This window comes from Meles meles, chromosome 7 (genome assembly GCF_922984935.1).
Source record: "Meles meles chromosome 7, mMelMel3.1 paternal haplotype, whole genome shotgun sequence".
NCBI classification, from domain to species: domain Eukaryota; kingdom Metazoa; phylum Chordata; class Mammalia; order Carnivora; family Mustelidae; genus Meles; species Meles meles.
Window position 1 is genome coordinate 126,574,750 of NC_060072.1, and position 18,118 is coordinate 126,592,867.

Sequence of the window (18,118 nt, forward strand, 5' to 3'; positions counted from 1 at the left end):
TCTGACTACAATGCTATGAAACTAGGTCAACCACAAGAAAACATCTGGAAAGAACACAAATACATGGAAGTTAAAGAACATGTTACTAAACAACAAATGTGTCAACTGAGAAAGGAATCAAAAATTACATGGAAATGAAATAAAAACACAACAGTCTTTGGGATGCAGCAAAAGCAGATCTTAGAGGAGAGTATGTGGCAATACATCAACTCAAAGAGCAAGAAAAACCTCAATTAAGCAACCTAAATTTACACCTTAAGAAGCTAGAAAAAGAAGTACAAACAAGACTCAAAACCAGCAGAAGGAAGGAAATAATAAAGATTAGAGCATAAATAAATGGCATTTAAAGTAAAAAAGCAATAGAACAGATTAATGAAACCAGGAACTGGTTCTTTGCAAAGATCAACAAAATTGATAAACCTCTAGAGAGACTTATCACAAAAAAAGGGGGGGGATTCATATAAAATCAATAATGACAGAGGCAAAAATCACAACCAACACTACAGAAATAAAAGAAATAAAAGAATGTAAGAGAATATTATGAAAAATTATATGTCAATAAATTGGAAAACCTAGAAACATGTAACTACCAAAACTCAAACAGGAAAAGATAGAAAACTTTAACAGACAAATACCAGCAATGAAATTGTATCAGTAATCAAAAAATTATCGACAAACAAAAGTCCAGGTCTGGATGGCCTCCCAGATTAATTCTACCAAACACTTAAAGAACAGCTAATACCTATTTTTCTCAAACTATTCCCCCCAAAAAATAGAAGAGGAAGGAAAACTTCCAAATTCATTCTATGAGGCCAGCCTTACCCATAAATGAGATAAAGATACCACAAAAAAGGAGAACCACAGGATAATATCTCTCATGAACATAAATGCAAAAAACCTCAGCAAAAGTATTAGGAAACTGAATCCAACAATACATTAAAAAAATCATTCACCACGATCACATGGAATTTATTCCTGGGATGCAAAGGTGGTTCAGTATTCCCAAATCAATCGATTTGATGTATCACATCAATAAGAAAAAGGACAAAAACTATATGATCAGTTCAATAGATGCAGAAAAATCACTTAACAAAGTACAACATCCATTCATGATAAAAACCCTCAACAAAGTAGGGTTAGAGGGAATATACCTCAACAAAATAAAGGCCATATATGAAAACCCCACAGCTAGCATCATACTCACTGAGAAAAAACTGAATGCTTTCTCCTTAATGTCAGGAATAAGGCGAGGATGTCTACTCTCACCACTTTTATTCAATATAGCATTGGAAGTCCTAGCCACAGCAATCAGACAACAAAAAGAAATAAAAGGCATCCAAATTGGTAATGAAGAAGTAAAACCAATCACTATTTGCAAATGACATGATACTACATCTGGAAAACACTAAAGACTTCACCAAAGAACTATTAGAGCTGATAAATGAATTCAGTAAGGTTGCAGGATACAAAAATAATATACAGAAATCCGTAGCATTTCTATACACTAATAAAGAAGCAGCAGAAAGAGATATTAAGAAAATAATCCATTTATAAGTGCACCAAAAACAATAAAAATACCTAGGAATAAACTTAGCCAAAGAAGTGAAAGACCTGTACTCTGAAAACTATAAAACACTGATGAAAGAAAATGAAGATGACACAAATGGAAAGATATTCCATGATCATGGATTGGAAGAGCAAATATTGTTAAAATGTTCATATTACCCAAAGCAATCTACAAATTTAATGCAATACCTATCATAATACCAACAGCTTTTTTCACAGAACCAGAATAAGCAATTCTAAAATTTGTATGGAACCCCCCAAAATCTTAAATAGACAAAGCAATCTTGAAAAAGAAAAACAAAACTGGAAGTGTCACAATTTCAGATTTCATGTTATATTACAAAGCTGTAGTAATCAAAACAGTATGGTAACTGCACAAAAATAGACACATAGATCAGTACAACAGAATAGAAAGCCCAAAAATAAATCCACAATCATCTGGTTAATTCATCTTCGACAAAGGATAAAAGAATATGTAATGGGAAAAAAATAGTCTCTTTAACAAATGATGTTGGGAAAACTGGACAGCTATATGCAAAAGAATGAAACTGGGCTACCTTCTTACACCATACATCAAAATAAACTCAAAATGGGTCAAGGACCTAAATGTGAGACCTGAAACCATAAAAATCCTAGCAAAGAGCACAAGCAGTGATTTCAGACATTGGTCATAGCAACATCTTTCTAGATATGTCTCCTGAGATAAGGGAAATAAAGGCAGAAATGGAACACCAGGACTACATCAAAATAAAAGCTTCTGCACAGCAAAGGAAACAACCAGCAAAACTAAAAGACAACCTACTGAATAGGAAAAGATATTTGCAAATGAGGTATCTGATAAAGTGTTAGTATCCAAAATATAAGAAGAACTTACACAACTTAGAACATACACACACATACACACACACACGTACACACAACAATCCAATTAAAAAAATAGAAGAAATGAATGGACCTTTCTCCAAAGAAGACAACCAGTGGCCAACAGACATATGAGAAGATGGTCACCATCACTCAACCATCAGGGAAATGCAAATCAAAACCACAATGAGATATCACCTCACAACTGTCAGAATGGCTAACATCCCAAAAGTCAAGAAACAACAAGTGTTGGTGAGGATGTGGAGAAAAAAAATCCTTGTGCACTCTTGGTGGGAATTCACATTGGTGCAGTCACTGCGGAAGACTATGGAGTTTCCTTAAAAATTTAAAAATAGAACTACTGTACATTCCAGGAATCACACTACTGGGTATTTACCCAAAGAATACAAAAACACTAATTCAAAGGGATATATGCATCCCTTTGTTTATCGCACCATTATTTACAATAGCCAAACTATAGAAGGCACCCAGGTGTCCATCAATAGATAAATGGATAAAGAAGTGGTACAATATACAATGGAATATTATTCAGACATAAAAAAAGACCCCACAAAATCTTGCCATCTGCAACAACATGGGTGGATTTAGAGAGCACACTGCCAAGTGAAATAAATGATGAGGAAACCAAGACTCAGAAAAGCTAAGTAACTCAACTTCCCAAATGACAGGTTGAGAATGAAGCCAGTCAGAGAAAGACACGTACCATATGACTTCACTCATATGTGGCACTTAAGAAACAAAACAAACTGGAAAAAAAGAAGCCAAAAAAAGAGACTCTTAACTAGAGAACGAACAGATGGTCACCAGTGGGGGAGGGAGATGGGGGGATGAGCGAAATAGGTTAACAGGATTAAGGGCATACTGATCTTGTGAGCACTGAGTAATCTACGGAACTGTTGAACCACTACATTGTACATCTGAAACTAATATAACACTGTATGTTAACCACACTGGAATTAAAATAAAAAAAAAACAACTTTCCTCTTTCTATTTAGTTTCTTTTTTGGTATTAAAAATAAATTAATTGAAATTTGTCAGTTAAGAATTTTTCAGATTTATAAGATGCAACTGCTATTAGCAATATAGGAAAATATAAGAATAGTGTTTTAGAATTATATTAATATTGAATTTGTTAATTTTCATATTAATTTCTTTGAAATAGTCCATGATAAACATTTAAACATTCATAGGTTATTACATGGATAGTTAGTTCTAGGTGAGTTTAATAATTCTCTTAAGCAGTTGTTGAAAAACTCCCATATAATAATAAAAAATCTTACATAACACTATCTGTACAAATATCCATTGGTTTTAAACTGAAGACTTCAGTGGGGAGAGAGACAGAGTTTTTCTTGGAAATTACTTTGTGATAAATAATCTTAAAAAGAATCAGTCTTTGAAATTCAATATTGTTTTTAATAAATCAGTTGTTTACAGATCCATTTATTATTGTATTTGTATGCCAACTCTAAAAAAATCACTCGGTCAAGTTCATTAAGTTTTAGCAATGAATATGTCCTGTGCTTCTCTCTGCATCAGGCCCTGAGCTAGTCTGATCTCACATTAGCGCTGCTAAATCATGGTGCAGTCTCTAGGCCCAGGAATTCACAGCTTGTAATGGCAGATGGATTACCGCACAATCACAGCCCGTGTAACGGGAAGGGCACGAGGAGTAGGAATATCTGGGGTTTCGATCACTTAAGAGATCCAAGCTGTAGTTTCTTCATCTATGCGATAATGATACTATGTGGCATAACTATTTTACCAATGGACTGTGAGTTTCAGAACAGACTCCTCTCATGCTCTTCGTATCATTCAATGACACCAACATCTAATCAACTGCCCAAGACAGGCCCTTGATTCTCCTTCTCTGTCGTTGTCACTATGGGGATGGTGACTCATCACCTACTCTTCCTGCTGTTTGCCCTATTCTTGTCAAGGACAGCATTATTCACCCAGATGTTAAATTCCTCCCTTCCCTGCACTCTCACATGATGAAACCTGTCTACCTCACGAAGATCTCCAAATATGACGCCTCCTAGTCTGTCCTCTGTTGTTAAGTCAGGCCCTCATCTGCCATCTGAACCACTGTTATTAGTCTCCAAACAAGAATTGCTCCCTTCGCTTTGCTCATGTGGCCACCACCTTGATCTTTCCAAGTGCAAATTGGATAACATTCCTCAACCTCGACTTGTAGCTCTTAAAGGACCCCTTCACCTTTGGCACAAAATCCAGACGTCCTGCATCAGGTCTACACCCATCCCTCCACCTCATCTCCCATGATCTCTAGCACATGAGCCACATTTGGGTCAATGCCACACGGGCTGTGATGCTCAGTGCCCTGTGCTCATTGTTCTTACATGCTTCTCAATCTGCAGCTCATGAGAGGTTTTCTTTTTACAAAGCTTTTCCTGAATGAGCCAAACAGATCTGTTATCCCTTTCTCTGAGTCAGCACAGTTCCTAGCAGTAATTTTATTATTATACTTGGTAGGTCTGTAAAATAATTATTTGTCTCTTTTTTTCTAATAGACCCTGAACCTCTTAAAGGACGGGACAGTGTGTTATTTGTCTTTGTTTATCCAGCTAATATCTCATACTATAAGTTGATGCTCAATAATTTCTTATAGGTGGTTGCATAGATGGATGGTTGCTTCTACCCTCATGCACTTTAGCTCTGAAAATCATAGCATTGTCTTCAGTAACAAGATTCTTTCTTTTTCTTTTCCCCCTCAACAGATGTTCTTTATCATCCATCCCTCAAAACCTGAACCCCCCCAACCTTTCTCTGAACAGTCTTCTATTCAATAAACTCCACTCAAACGAGTATCTTCTTTTACTGTCCTTTCATAACACTTCGTATTTAGTTGTACCAAAAAAAAAAAAAAGCTTTCAACACATTATTAGTTTAAATGCTTATGTCCTTCCCTTGGAATTTACGTTCCTTAAGACAGCAGCTCAAATTTCTTCCTCATGTCTGTGTCCCCAGCGGGGGCTAGCACAAGGTAGGTGTACAAGATAGTAGGTGCTTGCTGAATTAATTCAGGAAGGTGTGCCTGAATGTATGAAATGAAATCATGTATTTGAGAGTTCTTTGAAACTGGAAAACCCAAGACAAATGTTACCATCTTGATCACACCCACGAATCATATCCTTTCCTCTGCTCCTTCCTTCTTTCTACCTAGACAGCCCACAGACCCTCATCTAAATTATCACTTCACGCAGACTTCCTTGCTCCCACTCAAAATACATTTTGACATTAAACCAAACCCCTCAGCACTTGGATAAGATCTAGAATATAAAGAGGTTTGAAAAACAGAATCAACTCTCCTGCGATTTAGTACCAGCCTTAAAACGCTAGTAAATGATAACCATATTCTGAAAATGAAGATTGCCAGATCATTTTAGGTACCATTTTGGGGGGGGGGGCTGATGGCAGTATGTTTGTCCTAAATTTATGCCTGTTCCTTATATAGAGAGAATTAGTTTATTAGTTAGGCAGCAGAAGTATAAAACATGTAGTAGAAGAAATAATATATATAAAATATGAATGACAAGAACACTTGATACAAAAATTTCAGCTTCTTCCCAAGAAATCCCAGGATATTTTACAAATGACATTGCAATCACTTCACCCACCTTGAAGAAGGGACTTTCTCCAGTGTGAAAGGCAGTAGGCTCTTTGTATCTCAAAATCACCCCAGTGCCTGTTAGGCCAAGAGGTGAAAAATACTTACCTTAAAGGCTGGGGAAGACTGGAATAAGAAAGAAGATAATTTTCATGGATATAGAATATGGAATGAACAGAACTGGCTGGAATTGACACCTCCACTTCTGTAAGAAGTGCCAGGAGATCACTGATGACCGGGAGGGGCAGGACCTCTGCTAATCCTCATCTGAAAGGCATCAAGCAGAGTACCTTTTCCCAGGGTACCTTTCTGACATTTGGGGTCAAGCCTTCCTCCAAGTGAAAAAAAGTCACTTGCATAAATGCAACTTCAGTAGCACCTTGACAGTCCGTGGAAGTCATCCAAATGAATGCCAGTTCAATGTGGGGAAGTCACCTTGTTAGACAGTAATGGTGCAGGGCTGCTCCAAGATGTCTTTATGGGGGGGTGCACGACTCATAGCTGAGTGCTGGTGAGAAGTACGTGGGGGACACTCCCATCACAGAAGGGGCAGTGTGGCCTAAGAACATGGCTTCTGAGACAAACAGTCTGGCTTTATTCTCAACCTGTCACTTGGGAAGTTGAGTTACTTAGCTTTTCTGAGTCTTGGTTTCCTCATCTATGAAATGGGGATGATCCCACCTTCCTCATACAGTTTTTGCAAGGATTAAATGAGATAGGGCTATTTTAAATACTTGATGATTATTATGTGGGGTTTTTTGTTTGTTTGGTTGGTTGGTTTTTTGCTTCACCTATCTCTCCCATCCTATCCCCCATTAAAATCTCATACCAAATTCTGTTTTTTTTCCAGGACTTTCTTTTGAAAATTGTGTATGATCACTGACGATATTTTTTCCCCATGGATTTTGCACATCAGTGAGGAGAATGAAAGTGAATTCATTTCTCAGTTTCCTTCACACTAATGTTCAGTTATCCAGAGGGTGTCATATCACCAAATGTCAGTAAAAATAATAATATACAATGCATAATATATAGTATATAATGTATAATGTATGATTTTATCTATCTATCTCCTGGCTCTTTAATGATAGCAAATTTGTCAGCTTCATTTTTTTAGCTGCACTTTCCAAATGTCCAAAATAACAGCTTTTACTCTTCTTCTGAAGAAATCTTCTCCTTTCCATGTGACTATGAAATATTTAAAAGGACCAGCACCCCCCTCCCAAATCATACTGCTTTCTACAGAATAAGAATTCCCAGGGGTTGCTGTTGAAACTTACATGTGCTGATGAATCTTATTAAACATGTTAGCCTTCCTCTAGAAAGATATCTTCATCTGTGGTGATATTTTCAGATAACATTTATAATATGAGAAGCATTTGTATAAAATTGACATCTGGAGAATTGGATCCTTATTATCCCCCATTCCTCTGTTAGATGAGGCTGTTATAGGACCACATTAAAGGGATCACACATGGCCTCATGGGTCACTGCAAGGTCTTAGGTTTCTCCCTGTGGGAAATGGGAAGTCATCGGTGAGTTCTGAGCACATGAGAGACCTGATCTGACTTAGTTGTAGTGATAGCGCCTTCGTCACTATATTTGAATAGACCGCAGCAGAGCGAAGGCAGAAGAGTGAGGAGAGCAGTTGAGAAAGAGATGGTGGTGACTTGGGCCAGAGGGTAGCAGGAGAGATGGTGACATGACCATATTCTGGTCACATTTTGAAAGTTGAACCAAAAAGCTGTCCCAATAGGCTGGATGTGTAGTGTGAGACGAAGAAAGCAGTCAAGGATGACTGTACGTTGTTTAGCCTGAGTAAATGGATAGATGGAATTGCCACCAGCAGAGAGAGGGAAAGGTGTTGGAACAGCTGGTTTAGGGTGGTAGATGAGGGCTCTAGTTAGAGACATGTTAAGTTTGAGCTGTTTATTAGACATCTAAGTGGAGAAGGCAAACAGGCAATTAGATATGCAATTCTGGACTTCAGGACTGATCTGGTGTTAGAAGACCCTTAATACGTGCCCCTGAGAGCCTTAGAGCAGTATCACGTTCCTTGTACGAAAGTAAGCAGTGGTCATCATTAATATAATTCCTTCTCCTCCTTTGACCATGTCATTCGAATTGTCCAATATAAGTGTAATGGTCAACTCCTGCCTACCATATGTATTTATCCTCTGAGCTAACCCTTACCGAAATGTACAAGTAATCCTTTCTTACTTTTTGGGTTTATCACTGCCTTGTCCCCATGCTACCGTTAGATGGGAAATTCCCCATTTTTCAAGTGCATTTTGTGGGGAGGGAAATCAAGTTCAAAATAAAGATTAAAACAACACTTCATGTGCTATTGCCAGTATAATTCTGCACAAAGTCCTTTGAGCACAAAATGTTTGGCAGTAGGAGAAGTCATATAGAATGATGGTTAAGACAGCTGATTCCAGCATTGAAATGAACTCATATTCTAACGCATCACCTTGAATAAGTTTCTAATCTCTCACTTCTCCAGTTCTCCATCTGTAAAATTGAGATCAATGGAATTACAGAGAATATTAAATGGGGTAATAGATAATAAAGTGCTTAGCAGAATGCCAGACACAAGTAAGTTCTTATAATTTTCAGCTCTCATGTGCCAAGCAACTTTACTTTTTGTTTTCAGTTGTAACCAAGACTAAAAACTCTCCTATGGCTTTTCATTGGATACCTATTTCAAAACATCACTTAAAATTTACAAAACTTAGCCTCAAAGCATTAGGCCAAAGGAAAGAGAAAGACATTAGGAGCTGAAATAGGCGTGTGATCCTATTTGATCCAATGAAGGTGTCATTGGCACCTTCGTCCCCTGCTTGTCTCCTCACCCACCCCTAGCGCCTTGCCCGTATTGGTAATTAACGAACTGAAGGAACTGACTCAGAAGAAACACACTAAACTTCCCTCTTATGTTATTTTAATTGTGTGTATTTTGTTTTTAAGCCTGGTTCTTTGGGGGAAAACACAATGTGTCTACTATAGAAAAACACACATTCTTTTAGGCAAGTAATTTTAGAAGCATAAGACAGTCTCCAGGGTAAGAAGATGGAAAAGGAGTGGTATTAGCAGAAGACAGCACAGAACGAATGCACATTTTATAGTGTAAAAGAAAGATATTTTAGCCTCCCTGCCTAAAACAACACTGTGCACTATCAGTTATGCTGAATTGTTGAATGGAATAAAACGGAACCAGCTACCATATGACTGCTTAGAGTGAAAGTCAATAGTCACCTCCTAGGTAGCATCCCAAGACAGCAGAAACCTCTCGCACTCATGACACAGAGAGGCTTAATTGGTCCTCCTCTGCTTTGGAAGAAAGGCCCTGAAAATACTTCTGACCTCTTTGAAGCAGATTTATAGACATATAATGGTACTTTAATCCTTGCATCCTGGAATTGCCAAGGTAACAGAATATCAGTGGATAAAAGCCTAGTAAGAAAATGGTCATCTAATATTCCAACTCCGTGCCAGGCCAGTTTGGGATTTCAATCACTTCCATTCTCTGTACCCTGACCTCCCTTCACTCAATGTCTAAAGGGTGTGTTTTTCGTTCACATTATTTCCATATTGTCTCCTGATTGATTGGTTGATTTCTCTCCCTTCTTCTTTCCTTCCTTCTTTTTTTCCTTTTTTCTCTATGTGTTTGAATCTCTACCATGGTATTTTTAAAAGATTTTATTTCTTTGACAGAGATCACAAGTAGGCAGAGAGAGGGGAGGGAAGCAGGCTCCCTGCTGAGCAGAGGACCCAATGTGGGACTCGTTCCCAGGAACCTGAGATCATGACCTGAGCTGAAGGCAGAGGCTAAACCCACTGAGCCACCCAGGCGCCCCTCTACCAGGGTATTTTTGGGGTTAACTTCATGTACCCGTTTTTTACCTGTTAAATTTACTTGTTAAAAATTCTTTAAATGTTTACTTATTAAATTTCTTGAGATCATCTACTCTTGCTCTGGACTCTGCTCCCCTGTTTGTAGCTGGAGCTTCTTTTCTACACCTCTTCTTTCCTGTTCATTTACATAGTCTTACATCATAAAACAGTGCTATTCTTACTACGATGTCTAAAGAAATGAGAAGACATCCATAAAAATGATCATGAAATAATAAATTCTATTTTAAAACTAGGCACACCAGAACACAAACATCCGTACGAGCGCTGCCCTCTTTTTGAAAAGCTGCAGTGATATTCACAAATGATGATAAAGCCCAAAATGACACTGAAATTCATTCTGGAACTGCTTTATGATCTTCACAAGAAAATCACCCTATTCCTTTACCTTAGCCTCCTATTTTACCCAGATTAGTACGACTCACCTAATTCACCAGACCGATGCCAAATTCCCTTTGCTAGCTTCCAGAGTTCATAGCTGTCCCACTTCTGTGAAGGATTTTCAAAAGAGTAGGGAACATGTCCTGAAGACAATTCTGAAGGAGAATTAAAAATTGTTATTGAGTAATGGCAGCATCATTAGAATGTCTATAGTTCCCCAGTATTTTAGAAGGGAAAACTCCCATTCAGATAAGGGTAAAATTCCTTTATTTCTGGTAACAAATTGCATTTACTATTTTATAGTTAAATCATAAAAGCCAACTCAAAAGTTCTGTTACTTCAATTATGCTTCAGTACACAGTACACGTAGAACTTTTAATCTGTGTGTGTGGAAGATGTGCTCTTGACAATAACAGTGTGTCTGTCTTATTGTCTCTAGGACTATACTTGATAAAAAGGAACTACTAGAGTTTGCTCAACTTGGCTGTTACTTGGAATATGATCTCTTTGGGACCGAACTCCTTCATTACCAATTCAACCCAGATATCGACATGCCTGATGATAATAAAAGAATTAGAAGGTAAATATGATGAAATCTCTGATAGCATTCTCTCTTCCCAGCCCATTTTGATTCATAGCTGGGCGGGTATTAGCAAAGATTCAGAAAACAGTATGCAGGCAGAACCAGAGACTTGCAGAAAAAAAGTATCAATGCTATTGCAGGGAGAAAATCTTTATATATTATTTCAAGAAGGAAGTGAGTCATCCTAAGTAGGCAAAAGCTTAGCAGAGCCTTAGAAGTTCAGTGCAGATGGGCAGCTGACAAGAAACAGATAATACTTAACCCCTGCCAGGACAATAAGAGAACAAAGATGTTTTCCTCTTTTTATCCCTAACAAAGTAAGCAATTTCGTTCCCGTGTTGCCAACACTGAAGTCCTAACCTCCTACAATGAATTTCTGAAACTCTTTATCAAAAATACTCACTATGGAGATGATTGAAACTTAAACGCTGTAAGTAGAATGTCTAAAGACCAACCATCTAAGATCTAACCATAGAAGATCTAACCCCTCCAAACTGTCTAAGCGAATAATCATGAGTCATTCTCTGCAACCAAGTGGAAAATTTTTGGAGTTAAGGGCGGATGGCTACCTGGTTTGTCTTGATTACGTGGTAATGTGGACCTTGAATGCACCAAATTAGGGAATCTGAGAGGAGACACAGATTCGGGATTAACAAGGATGACTGTTTGGGAGTATCTAAGAGTTGCTCTCCAGTGGAGCAAATGGTTAAGGGTGGGAAGTTTAGGGCAGGGATCTGAACGGAGACTAAATGTGGGCGTCTTCGGTCTACATGTCATGGTTGGTGGCGTGGGAACGAATGAGATCACTCAGAGAAGAGAATGAGGACAGAACCCTGGGGAACACTGATATTTAAGGGATGGACTCAGGCACAGTCACTCAAGGACAGATTGAAAAGTTTTAATATCAGGGAAATGTGTTGTGGTGAGAGTCGGTGCAGGGGAATATTTAAAGCAGAAGGCTTGGACACTGGACAGGTGGCAGGCATCAAGCGAGGTTAAGGCTGAAAAGTGTCCATTGGATTTCATAGGCTGGAGACTGTCTTGCAGTTGGTAAGTGCAGTCTCCACAGTCAAAGCGTGAGGAAGGAGGAGAGGGTAAAGGAGAGGAGAGAGAATGTGGAGGGTATTCTTTCAAGAAGCTTGGTGGTAAAGGGAAGCAGGAGTGTAGGGCCAAAGCGAGAAGCCACGGCAGGATCCTGAGAAGGTTTTGTTAAGAGTTGAGCATGGTTATGTGTCTGAGAGCAAAAGCAGAGAGACAAAGACTGAAACCGAGACCAGTCCCGGGAAGCGGTACTCATTCTACAGGACTGCTATGGAATTATTTGAAATAAAGTATTCAGAGTTTTTACGTGAGTGTCTGGTGCAGAATATGAAAATAGTCAATCGATGCTAACTTAAAACAATCTGGAGAGAGGAGCTACAGAGCGAGGCTTCTAAGGAGACAAACAGATGGAATCTGGGAAGCAAACGGGAAGTTGGTTGAAAGGAATAAGGCGAGCAATGGGGTGAATGCAGAGAGATGTCGTGGTGAGAACAGGAAACGGAGGACATATGGTCACACGTGTTTGGTAGTGTCCCTGTGAAGCAGCCATGGTTATCGTCTGAGAAGGAAGGAAAAGATTCAGGGCAGGACCTCGTGGAAGAGGAGGAAGCCTGGGAATGGATGCTGAGGGAATGAGAGAGACACTGATGGGACGTGTCGTGTGTGAGACCCACGTGAGACTCAAGATCTTTACAAACTGCAGAGTGGCACCAATGCACATGATGTGGTGATTGTTTCCACCCAAAATGTTGTGTATTTTGGCAGTAAGACCAAGGAAGCTTTCAGGAGAGGCAGAAAATGTGAACAGTTAGAGAGACTGACGGTTGGGATTCTGTCTTCAAAAACATGGCTGAGAGCCCGGGGAATGGGGTGGGGCTGAGTGAGGGTCATGGGGTCCAAGATGGAGGAAAGAGAGTGTAGAGAGAAATGGGACGATACAGGAATAACATAGCAGAGGAAATAAGCAGAAGCCTGAGTAAAGTGGGGGAATGTACACAGAAGGACATGAGAGGAAACATAGAGGGATGTAACTTGGGGTCAGAGTGGGAAACCCAAGATTGAGATTTCAGAGAGGAAGTAGTCTTCCATGATGACAAGAACCAGAATGTGGTTATGGGTATAGAAACTGATTTGGAATACAAGCAAAGAGAACTGACCTACAGAAGGGACATCCAGAAACTGAGGTTCAAGCAGCAATAGTGGGATATACACACCCAGGGGCTGAGGGAAAGATCTCGAACCGGTGGCCACAGTGGGGCAGTCCCCAGCTCTTACCCTGGGCAGTCAACCTTTATATCTGTGTGCCTTCTTCTGTCCCTGTGTATGGTCACTCTTTCTTGATGACCTCAGTAACAGTAAAAGATGCTTTAAGTTTAATATCGTCAGGGAGAGCTGGCTGATCCATCCCACCCTAGCTATGTCAATATGAAGACACTTGGCCATACATAAGCAAACTGACCTGGCCAGTGAAGTTAGGTCTTTAAAATTTTTTTAAACCACTGAAATCAGTTCTTTGATACGCAGATTAATTTTTCTTTTTTGTGTGTTTATCTTGTGTTATGATTTTTACTTGCCTAGGAGCACCATTCAGTAGAGGCAAACATGTGTTTCTAGGGTCCCCATGCCATATTCAGAGGCGAATATTCCCTGGAATTTAAAGTGGGCGGCGTGGTAGGGCTTTTTCACCTTCCATGATATCAAAACCATGATTTCCCGAGGAGGAAACAATTCATCTTAGAAACAGGAAGTTTGCTTTTAGGACCTGATTCCTTTCCCTAAGCTCCTTTGTGGCAATGAGCTGTATCTTTTGTATCTTTAGGAGGATGCCTACACTATTCATGAGGCTCCTGGACCTTGAATAAGAGGGCAGGGATGTGTAGAGGGGGTCTATAAAGGAGATATGGGGGGGGGGACAACCAACAACTCGTCTCATACTCCTTCTTAGCAGCTTTTGGCTATTAATTCAAGAACAAGAATTTCATTCTGGTCAGCTTTCCTTGAACCAAATATAAACATTCTGGACACACGGAAATACATCAAAATTTATATGTCATATACACGTGTTTATGTATATCCACATACATATACTTAATTGTCCTTAAATGAAAATCATGCATTAGGTCACTTGACTCAAGTACAACTCACAGTAATTACTAAATGACCTTTTGTGCTCTGGTACCCCTCACCCCCCGCTTTGGGCACCTGATTTTCATCATCCATTGGCAGTCCTTTTCTGAGCCTTAGTCATCGTACAGCTCTGAACTGCAAGAACAGAGAAGCACGCTTCTGCCTACCTCTGGTTTTCAGCACCAGAAATTCTGTGTCTAACACCTGTTTTCAATCTTATGCTCCATTTCTCAAATCTTATTATATCTCTGCCTTTTCACACTTTGTAGTCTCTCTCTAATATTTGTTTGCAAAACACTAACTCATTTGTATTTCTATAATTACTGTCATATTTGTCTTCTCATCTACAGTGGTTCCTTCCTTCTGGCGGCATCGCTGGAACTACTGTTCTTCCATACAATGGCACAGCACGAGAGAGAAGCTTTTATTCTAAGAGTGGCCAAGTTAGGGCTCCTGGGTGGCTCAGTTGGTTAAGCATCTGCCTTTGGCCAAGGTCATGATTACAGAGTCCTGAGACGGAGTCCCACATCAGGCTCCCTGTTCAGCGGGGAGGCTGCTTCTCTGTCTCCCTCTGCCCCCGCCCCTTCTGCTCATGCTCTCTTGCTTTCTCTCAAATAAATAAAATCTTTAAGGAAAAAAAAACCTCTTTAAAATAAAAAAAGAGTGGCCAAGTTATATCTTGATAGTCAGGAGAGAACTGTTTAAAGTGCTATGGCAATATTCTTCTCATAAGGGAACTGGTCTCGCCATTCTTGACTTAATGAGTTCTATGGGTTCTCACTTTTCAACGAATATCTTATCCATTATACTCTTTCCTTACTATCTCACAATCTGATAACTTTGGGTGTCAGGGTATGGCACGAGGCCACGTACAGGAATTTGTTTCTCCATACGAAATGCCTCTGTAGTAACTTGACACCATTTTTTTCTCAGACACAGAAAAGAGACAAAAACTTCAGGAAATGTTCAGAAAATATAAGGGGGGAAGTGTACCCTTAAATTTCCGGGAACATGATACTCCTTTTCAGTTGGGGATCAAGGTTTGTTACGCTAAGTTTCAGCAATGCATATGCATTCTGTTAAATCTTCCTCTTTTTTCATAAATGATCATATAACTCAGATCATTCCCTTAAAGAGAGCCTGTTCCAAAAGTAACGTTGGACAAGAGCTTTTGGACGTTATACAAATTTTTAAAGAGGTAAATATCCATGGCGGCAGAAACAGAAGTCCAAGATCTTACAGGACACGCCTGGGTACATGTGACACGAATACAGATTTCTAGACAAAAAGGTTTGGGGTGGCTCTTCTCTGGCATTTGCCTTCCTTTGACCTACAAACACAAGATCTCATCTTCAATTATAATTTTATTTTAAAACATCTGTTCTTAGAGGGCAAGGCTTTGTGTTTGAGGTTTCTGTGTGGTGGTCCACAATTTGCTTATTTTAGTCATTATTAAATATGACTCATGCACCGGAATGGCAAAAAATGTCCTAGAAACAAAAAGGATACCTTTTAAATAATTAGTCTCTGGGAAGAAGGTGCTGTCCAACCATCTAGATTCGTTTGGGAATCCAGAGACTGACAAGCCCATGTAGAGAATGCCACCGAAGAACCACTGTCTCCAAGTTGCACCTCCTGCCATCAGTGACTCGTAGAAGTCACGACAGACAATGCCCAGAGTCCAGACACACACAGATGGTAGCTGTCAGGAGGTGACTCACACTATAGATTACAGCATTTAACAAAGCAAAGAGGATTAGATGTTTAGACAGAAGTTGGAGAGCCATTCTCGAGGCAACTGGCTATAAATTTAAAGGAACATCTCAATATTTACAACAATCTTATTGAAATAGAAGGAAGACAAAATCAATTGTTGATTGATTTAATCCAATGCTCTGAGACAACTACTAAGCCAAAATTTCCATAGTTACTTCGAAGAGACCAAGCTCGAACTACAGAGGTACCTTTCTTGGCCTTTTTTAAATGACCATCTAGTTGATAATATGCCCTTCACCTTCAAAACAACAGATTTTACTCTTGAAATGTTTTACTTGTATGAAGATTCCTTTTGTTTCCCTTTTTAAACACAAACTGCCATTGATTGTATTTGCTAGAAGAAAGGAGAGCAAGAGAGAGAGACAGAGACAGAGAGACAGAGAGACGGAGAGACAGAGAGCGAGAGAGAGAATAGAATCTGGAAAATGGGTCCACTAAGAGAGGGATTTTAGAGCAGAGAGCTGGCTACAAATCCAGAGCAAAGTTACTCTGTGAAATGCCAAGTATTTCTTTCTGAATGACTGGCACATTCTATTAGAAACTGATTTTAATGCAGTATTGCTGGCGTCATCATAAATACCACAGGCTAGACATTTCTCTGTGCGTGGAATAAGGACCAGGCTTCTACTCGGACGCAGTATTTATCATCACCGTGGAATATTTAATGAGGGCCTCCCGCTACCCGTGCCATAGCGGAAGGCAGTATTTCTACCCCAAGCATAATACGTCTATGAGTAAAACGTTTCGAGCGCCCTGAAAATTTTAAATGTGAGACCAATGCCATTTAATGAGTTAACATTTTTCACAGAGTGCGTCTTCTGGTGGATGAGGGCTATGAAGACCGAATTCTGATGGCGCATGACATACATACGAAGCACCGGCTAATGAAATACGGAGGTCACGGCTATTCTCATATACTCACCAACATTGTTCCTAAAATGTTGCTTAGAGGTATCACTGAGAATGCAATTGATAAGATACTGATAGAAAACCCTAAGCAATGGCTAACTTTCAAATAGGATGGTTGTTTATGAGTTCACACCTTGAGTATCAAGCTTGCAGAGAACATTTTTCAGTGATTTTCAGAACATTTTTCGAGCGCATTGTGAGACGTTAATCAGAGCCCTGTAGGACCAATAGTGGGCCCTTTCCTTTTCATGAGAATTAGAAGAGTTTTGCCTTCTCAGAAACTGCAGTTACCCCTGTACCTTAAGAAGTTACTAACCTAATTCAGCCCTATTGTTTTGCCTCCACAAAATAAATATAGAAATACCTATTTCCAAACAGTGATTTACAGTCTGTGTCCCCTTAGTGGAGTTTTGTTTTGTTTTGTTTTCTTAATCTATCAGCTGCACTACTTGAGAAAATTTAAAGTGTTTCTAGTTAAATTACCCCCTTCTGGAGCAATCTAATGTTACTTGTAATATTGATGATCCTACTAATTATCCTGCTGTTCTTTAATTAATGCTTAATGAATAATACGGCACTTTAAAATAGTTTCGGCAGCAAAGGAAGTTAAATTTTGAGGCTTTTTTTCCCTCCAGAGGATACTGTAATACAATTACCAATTCACAATGGTATAAAAGATTGTGTAAGCTTAATTATATGCTGTCTACCTTATCTATATTTACTGATAATAAATCAGTTTTGTTGCCTGTGGCTTCCTGATATCCATTTTTGCTGTAAAACTTTGTTGTTTTAAAAAAAACTTGTATAAGGGAGCATGAACACCTAATAGTGAATTATAAAAATTCAATCATCATAATAAAAATATATTACATAATATAGTCTAATGAATCATTACATTTATAACAAAGGCCACAGTTTAATTAATAATATATAATGCAAAAAAAGAGAAATGTTTGCCTTATATGTATTCCCTTTAATCCCTTTACCTTTTATTTGTTTTTCCTTGGGCTTAAACAGAGAAAATAATGCTTAGTTATCTGAAGGAAAGGTCAGATCTATTAGAAATGACATTCCGATTCTAGAGCCTGCTCTTCAGAAGGTACCCAGCCCTGATGTTTGTGTAAATAAAGCCTTTTTACAACCCACAGAAGATGTGCACTGCTGCTTACAAGTTAATCTTTTGGTTGATTCCTCGTTATACTATTTGTTAACTGCTCCCCCCAAAAAACAAATCTCCAAACCCTCGCTACCAATTTCTCTTTGATAAATACACGTTGTTAAACAGACATAAATCCATTGCAACTCCTTCA

At 38.9% G+C, this 18,118-nt stretch overlaps 1 protein-coding gene across 4 annotated transcripts in view; it reads left to right on the plus strand.

Annotated features, from left to right (window-relative positions):
- PTER (phosphotriesterase related) overlaps positions 1 to 18,118 on the plus strand; it is a 73,333-nt gene that overhangs the window by 50,807 nt on the left and 4,408 nt on the right. For 2 of the 4 annotated variants that reach the window (XM_046012455.1, XM_046012454.1), the window contains exons 4-5: positions 10,812 to 10,952; positions 16,708 to 18,092. In XM_046012455.1, the coding sequence (XP_045868411.1) occupies positions 10,812 to 10,952; positions 16,708 to 16,918 (352 nt within the window). In that variant the 3' untranslated portion in view covers positions 16,919 to 18,092. Of the gene's footprint in view, positions 1 to 10,811; positions 10,953 to 14,473; positions 14,700 to 16,707; positions 18,093 to 18,118 lie in introns of those variants that run through there. The other 2 variants (XM_046012456.1, XM_046012457.1) reach the window with 2 other exon arrangements.